General features: G+C 53.8%; 1 protein-coding gene across 1 annotated transcript; it reads right to left on the bottom strand.

Annotated features, from left to right (window-relative positions):
• Positions 1–446: 446 nt before the first annotated feature.
• On the bottom strand, positions 447–6,715 carry GRHPR (glyoxylate reductase/hydroxypyruvate reductase; the record flags this gene model as incomplete). Its single annotated transcript, XM_009576537.1, has 5 exons — positions 447–568; positions 3,594–3,724; positions 4,498–4,633; positions 5,819–5,923; positions 6,627–6,715. Coding segments are annotated over 5 exons (583 nt in total), but the record flags the coding sequence as incomplete, so codon positions are not given.
• Positions 6,716–7,285: the final 570 nt, after the last annotated feature.

Below are 7,285 nucleotides of genomic sequence, written 5' to 3'. Positions count from 1 at the left end.
CCCTTCCTGGCTATAAGCTGGGAGCTCAAGTACTGAACTGCCTGGCCTCTCGCCGTGGGAGCCAGGCTTTGAGGGCTGCAGCAGCTCCCTTACGGTATGATGCATGCTGGCTAGCAAAATACGTGACAGTCCCGACACTGCAAGTGTTTTCTGAATCGGGGCCAAACACCACCCATCGCCTGCTGAGTGCAGTGGCAACATGACCGTGGGACCTGCAGGCTCCGGCAGCGCTGTGCTCTGCCATGTGCCTGGGGGGACCCCATTCTCAAATGAAATGAGCACAACACGTTTACTGCTTCTCTTTAATGGCTACGGTGCAGTTCCCTCACCGCAGGCAGTGCTGGCACGCTGCTGCAGAGGTGAGGAGGCACAGGACTGGTCTGCAAGGCTTCCCCAGGAGAAGGTAAGGCCAAGTCCTGCCGCCCGCAGGAGGGGGGCTCTGGCCCTCACAGCAGCAGCTCATGGGGCATGGGCTCCCCTCGCAGCCCAGCCAGCAGGTTGTTGGCTGCCAGCACCGCCATGGTGCTCCTCGTGGCATACGTGGCACTCCCGACGTGCGGCAGAATCACTGCAGGGGACACAGAGGATTACTTGCCTGTTTCTTACCTTCACTGACCTCTTACAGCCTCTTTCAGGGGTCTTCCCATGGGGGGGCAGTCTGGGTCCTGCACCAGCCACTGCTCTACCAGGAGATGACATCAGACATGAAGCATGAAGCAAAATCATCAGCCACTGAGGACTGGAAAAGACATTTGATAAATGGCTAACTGAGCTGTTTTTTAAGTCTTCCAGGCCAAAGAAAGTCAGCCCAGAGTGGGTCCTCCTTTCTGTGTTCAGGTTTGGTACTCACCTTCCTGCACGGACTCAAGAGTCGGTGGTAGGTATAAAACACTATCCCTGCGGCAGACGAACATGCAGTGAAATTTGCACGCTGTTGCCTGATTGCCACACAGCTTTAGGAGGTTCTCTCACTGACAGGCATGAACCAACATGTATCAGGGCAAGAGCCAGAAGACTGTTGTGAAACATCGTGGTTGACAGGCCCCTAGGTGTGCTGGAAAGGCATGTGTGGAGACGAACGGCCCCTGCCAAACAGAGCTGGCACGCTGTAGCACAGTCAGTGCAGGGATTTTTATCCACCTATATAAAAAGGCTCCTTTTATGCAATGCAGAGGAATTGGCCAAAGCTGCTTTAGTGGTAAATTATTGTAATATTAGTAGCGGAGAGTACTTGCCCAAGGTATGGATAAAAGCCTGCACTGCAGTCTCTGTTTTATAACAGAAAGCATCTACAGGCAATGCAGAAGCCTGAACACCCGACAAGCTGCTGCCCTGGGGGGAGAAGGCTCTCCCAAAGAGGACTGTGGGGCCACATAGGTCCTTTCTGCCCCAGTCGAGAACCAGCCTTGGCTCCTTTTTCGCTGTGAAAGTAATGTCAACATTTCTTCCTCCCCTACTTATGCCGTGTTCCTCCAGCTGCTGAAACTATTTGGCAGTTTTGGGTGAAATCTGTGAATAGTGTCAGAATCATCAAAGCCTCATTTCTGTGAAAGTAAATACATATGTATTTATTTGTGTCTTGCTTGGTGGTGTTGCAGAGCTCTAAGATCTCTGAAGTCCTGCAAATATTTCCAGAAAGTCTCTGCTTCTATCATTTCTCACACTGTCTACTATGGGAACCAAAGCAAACACATAAAAACCAGCTTTTAGCAAAAGCATAATCAAAGCAACAGCTATGAACTCGTATTTCAGAAATGGACACTCGATCATGGGCAGTTCCAAATTTTCATGGATGTCTCTACAGTTTCTTTTCGGAACAGACTTTTCCTACTCCAAAAACCTCCTTCCTGGAGAGAGGACATCCTGCTGCTGCCTGCACAGCCACTCCAGTACTTTGCCTGTGCAAGTGAAGATGCATACACCAGATCTCATGCTTGGGGTGCACCTTGAGCAGCCAAGGCACTCGACGACGCGAGAGGAAGCTGCTCTGGCCCAGCTTATGCCATCAGCTTTGAGCAGGGCCGGCCACCCCAGTGAAGCCAAGCATTCAGGTAGGAACAGGCACCCTGCCGTTGCACCGGCGATGGGGTTGCAGACAATAAGAAACATTTACTTTCTAACTAGCAAGCAGTGCCTTCTCTGTGTCACATTTCTGTCTCTTTTCAGCCTTGAGGATTACAAGCAAGCCTGTCTGGCTTGCATCTGAGTCAGTCCTGTTCAGTAACCGGCCTGACCCACACGCTCCCTGTCTGGAGGAGGAGAGGAAAGCTCCTGGCCCCGCTTTACAGGGGGTGGGCCAAGTTACTCACTGAAGGCCACACAAGGGAAAGCAGTGAACACGCCAGGAGCTGTCCCTAACTCGTCCCAGGCCACTAGCCAGCCTTTGGTGCCTGCGAGGATGGAACTGCACTGGTGCACAGCAAGGCCATGGGAAACAGCCCCCCGCACAGCCCCTTCAGTCTGCACCAACGAGGATCCCAGGAAAACACTGTGGGCTGCTAATGTCCTGCACTAAAACATCATCCTGCCCCACATGGCAGCTCTCAGCAAGCTTTCAGGAAAGCACCAGTGAAACGAACAGTGATCAGCTACTGCCACTGGTTGCAGGCGCTCCTGCCTCCACTCCAGCAGCCCGGCAATGCTGAAGCACAAGGGCAGCTAAGCAAGGCCCTTCCTAACCGGCCTTCCTCATCCGCCTTAACCTCCTCTGGAGAAGACATGCACTAGTCCTGGGACCAGCACCTTCCTACCTGCCTGATGTCCGTTACTATCCAGAAAACAGGCTGCCTGAGCTCGCTGGGCTCAACTTTCCCAGTGAAAGTTGCCTTGGACTGTCCAGGGGATGCAGCTAGACTTTCTGCAAAGAAACCTCTGTTCACCCCATACCATGAGCACTTGCTGGCCTCTTCAGCTTGGGGCTGTCTAATTTGCTGATACCTGCTGGGGAACGTGGATGTCAGGACAAGGCCAGCACTTAAATGAACTGTGCTTCTGAACCTGTGCCTGGCAGCCCAGGCTCCCAGTGGATGGGCTAGCTGGTGAGTCCTGCAGCGGCTGCAGCGCTCCTGAGCCTGAGATTCCTCTAGGCAGACTCAGCACTCAGCTTTTTAGCCACATGGGAAACTTTTCCAGCAGAATATATGCCCAGAAGCTTTCAAAATACCAGAGCTTGGCAGGGCATGAGCAGGGATTTCGTTTCTCATTCAGGCACCTGCTGGTATCAAACTCCTCCAGGAATTTCACCCCACGCCTCAGCCCATCAAATGGAGATCCATCAGGAAGGTGTTAAAAAATAAGCCGACCTCAACTGCTTTCTGGAGAATTAAAGTACCTCCCACGCTTGTTTTACATCACATTGATGAGGTCTTCCCCTCTAGCAGCTCCCCGCATTGTAGTCGCTACCTACAGTCTACTTAAATACACTTGACCTTCCTGTCCTTCCATGTTTCAGTGCTTGTTCACACTGGCAGGCTAACGGGTACAGGGAATCGTCGTCACACTAGCTAGCAGGTTCCAGCCGTGGGCACACAAGGCATGTGACACGCAGGCTGCCGGAGCAGAGCTGGGGCCCAGCCACCCTGCTGGCCACTTACCGCAGTTCTTGAGGGAGAGCAGGGGGTGGTCAGTGGGAAGTGGCTCCGGCGTTGTGACGTCCAGGCCCGCCGCTGCAATCTGGCCATGGGCCAGTGCGTCGTACAGGTCCTCCTGGTTCACCACGGTCCCCCTGGCATACACAGAGGGAGAGGCCCACGCTGCTGCTGAAGGGTCCCGTGGGCTCTGAGGGGTGTGCGGCAACAGCACAGGCCATGTGGAACAGCCTGGGCAATGGCACCTGGGTCCCCAGGGATGCCTGAGTGGAAGTCAGACCCTCTCTGGAAGTGCCTGAACCTCCCAGTGCAACGAGCTACTCCTGCTCCTGCTCCAGGCTGCCCACTAGTGGGGAGAAGAGCCGCGTGCCCAAGTGCAAGATGACCCTGGGCAGCCATGGAGGGAGGCGGAGGCAGCCCGAGGCGTTCCAGGCGGCTGGGCAGACGTTGCGTCTTGGGGCACATGGGTTCTGCCCTGTCACCATGCTCTGCAAGAAGGCAGCAGAAACGGGAGGCTACGGCCGGACTCAGCCAAGGAGCCCTGTCGCAGCCGCCTCCGTCCCAAAAGCAAGGTTTCTGGCAGTTGCAGCCCTCTCCTGGGCAATCCCTCAGCCTCACCCTCCCGTCATCCAACAGTCACCATTCGTCCACCCCACCGGGTGGGACATGGGGCCCTCGTGAGGAGACAGAGGCTGTAGCCCCCTGAATAACTTATCCTGCCTTTGGCTTGATGCCAAGAGGCCTTGGGCTGGAGGGAGCGGGCCACACACTGGGCAAACGGTCCCAGTGGCTGCCGTAGACTGTACATGCCGTCTGGACTCCCAGTGGAAGCCTACCAGATCCCCCCTGCAACCACAGCTGTCGGCAGGGTGACAGTCACCCCCCGTGCAGGAGACTGGGTTGCAATTACCTGCTTGTGTTGACAAACACAGAGGTCTTCTTCATTCTGCCGAAGAAGTCCTTGTTGCACATTCCCTGGGTGGCCGGAGTCAAAGCACATGTCACCACAATGAAGTCCGACTCTTCGGCCAGCCTCGTGAGTGGGACTGGGTGGAGAAACACAGGTCACACCTCTGCTCGGGGACCTCATCAACACACCTCAGCAATCCTTTTATCCGTAAGATTTGCCAGCAAACGAGTGCTGCTCTGGAGAGACCTGGCTGACCCTTCTCCACAGACAGGGAGACACAAGGACCATCAAACACCCAACAGAAACCATGAACATTACTACAGATACTAATGCAGTGTTTTGTTTCACTTCTGAATTAAAATCAAGCCAAAGGGGAATCTAGCGATGCTTCAGCCACCTGGCCCAAAGGAGGCTCTGGTATGTACTTCATGTTTAGACAGCAAAATATAGCAGCAGCAGTTTATACTAGCATTAAATCTCTCTATACGGTACCTACAGATAACGACTTGTGCCACTTTCACTCCTGGAGGTGAGAAGAAAGTGCAAGGAGCAGGACAAGTTCTGCCAATGACTGTGCAAAAAAGTACCAGCTGGAAATGTGCTGGCTTCAGAGTGAAAAATTAGCACTTGATGCAAGTCTCGGGACTCTTAACAGGGCCACAGAAAAGTCCCGTTCAGCAGCTGAGACATTCCCAGGATTGGCTGGACGGTGACATTTATTTTAAAGCAGGAGGTTAATGCTGATGTTTGTTTCCAGCAACCAACATCTAATTTCAGTGATGATCTGTGGTGAGCCTCACACTATCTCCTCCTCCCTGCAGGACATCTTGGTACCCATTCCATGGGGAATGGTCCACAAGAACCTTCCCCTCCTCCCAGGAGCAGCCGCCACTTTCCCTTCCCTCTTATGTTCCATTTCCTTGTGGGAATGAAACTAACTGGAAATCACAAACAGATGGACACAGGGGGAAGATGAAAGGCAAAAGCAGCAGCAACAGCCACAGTCCACAATTATGGTGGGCGGTCAGTTAGAGCCCAGGTGTCTCCAGCCTTCTGGCTGGCATCAGCTGGCTCAAAGGAGGCAGGTTTCCCTCCCTGCCATCCACCACCGCTGGGATTCGCCTTTCCGTCCTTTGCTGCCCTCACAGCAGTTCATGCCAGCTACACCGAGAAGCTGCCCAGAACCTCCAGCTCGCACCCTCCCTCCTGCTGGCCCACCCCCACAGGGTGACACGTCCCCAGAGCCATCCTAGCCATAGTGCTCCATGCTGCCCTGCAATGGAGGACCAACCACCGCCCCTGCTCCTGGCTCCCTTCTTACCAAACTCAGCTTCAAACTCTGCAGCACACGCTGGTTTCGGGCGACTGCTAGTGTACAAAAACTTCTTGACTCCAAATGGCTTTAGGCGGCGGGCAACCGCCTGTCCTAGGAGCAAGAAAAAAGACTGTCCAGCTGCTGTGCCAGGGCCTGCACGAGGTGTGCTGCACAGAGACTGACGCTGGGCCGCAGGGGTCCATCAGCCCTCTCCAGGTGGTCCGTCCTTCGGCAAGCTTGCATTTGGTGCAGCTGACAGCGCAGCAGCCAGCAGAGCACATAGCTTGCTAAAGGGTTGCTGTGGTAGGACTGCTCCTGCCAGGCTGCTTCCAAGCCTGGAGTGTGGCGGACGTGGGGTGGATGTCTTCTGCTGCTCCTCACACAAGCAGGAGCGAACTCCCCGCCAGAGTGAAACTGCGGAAGGGGAGCTGCAGGACGTTAAACCTGAAGCTACCCTAGGGAGCAAACTGGAAAGTGAGGAAAGAAATAGCTATCTGCTAACAAAGTCCACAACTGAACGGATGACAAGCACATCATCTTGGACTTTGTCAGGGCATTTGTTTAACTGAAAATCGAGAGGACGACATCCAGTTTGCTGTAGCATTCAGATGCATGTAAACCTTGAATGCTTTAAATTTTTAAGGTTCAGGCTTGATGAGTCAAGATCGGTGTTCAGAGAGGCTCTATATAGCTCTCCTTTTTGTTCTCATAGATTTTAAAGAGGTGAGCACCAGGGACACCACCGTGGCTGAACCTCCAAAACCGTCCTGCCATCACTGGAGACACACAAATCCTGTGCCTGGCCTGCACTTACCTATTCTCCCCAGACCTATGATGCCCACCGTACTATCAGACAGACCATAGCCACACATCCATAAGGGCTTCCATGTTGTCCAGCCACCACTAGCAGAGAGAGCAAGATAGAAACAGATGTCAGACAGCAGCAGGGGTGAGCCTGCTCATAGCCCAGTCCAGCATTTGGGCAAGTATGCCAGAGAGTACAATGCTGTGGGTGGCCAGCCCCTTTGGCACAGACAGATGATCTTACAAACAGCCTCTCTGAGGTTCCTGCTTCAAGTGACCTTGGTGGTCTCCTGCAGGAATCTGCTTGGACCTCAGGTGCACAGCAGCAGCAGCAGCAGCAGCAGCAGACGAGTGTCTCTGAGCAAGTGTCAGAGTGTCTTGGCAACAGTACAAGATGTCTGCAACTTTCCTTCACTTATGCAGAAAACACGTCATGTAGGCAGTGCAGTGGTGCGTGAACACAGCAGTGTAGGCTTGGTTTTGAAATACTTGCATGGAGAGCAAAGGCTTGCTTGGCTGGTGTAGGGAGTCCAGATACAGGTGGATACTGCTGAAGAGAAGAAAGGCAAATCCAATGCCACGGAAAAGCAAGACAGAAGGTGTAAGCAGCTAGGGACAGCCCTGGTACGGCACTGACGTGTGGGAAGTCAAACGCACAGCAGCAGCAGC

This window comes from Fulmarus glacialis, unplaced genomic scaffold (assembly GCF_000690835.1).
Source record: "Fulmarus glacialis isolate BGI_N327 unplaced genomic scaffold, ASM69083v1 scaffold7374, whole genome shotgun sequence".
In the NCBI taxonomy this organism is placed as follows: domain Eukaryota; kingdom Metazoa; phylum Chordata; class Aves; order Procellariiformes; family Procellariidae; genus Fulmarus; species Fulmarus glacialis.
Note: the sequence above shows the minus strand (reverse complement) of the source record. Positions and strands in the feature narration are given on the sequence as shown.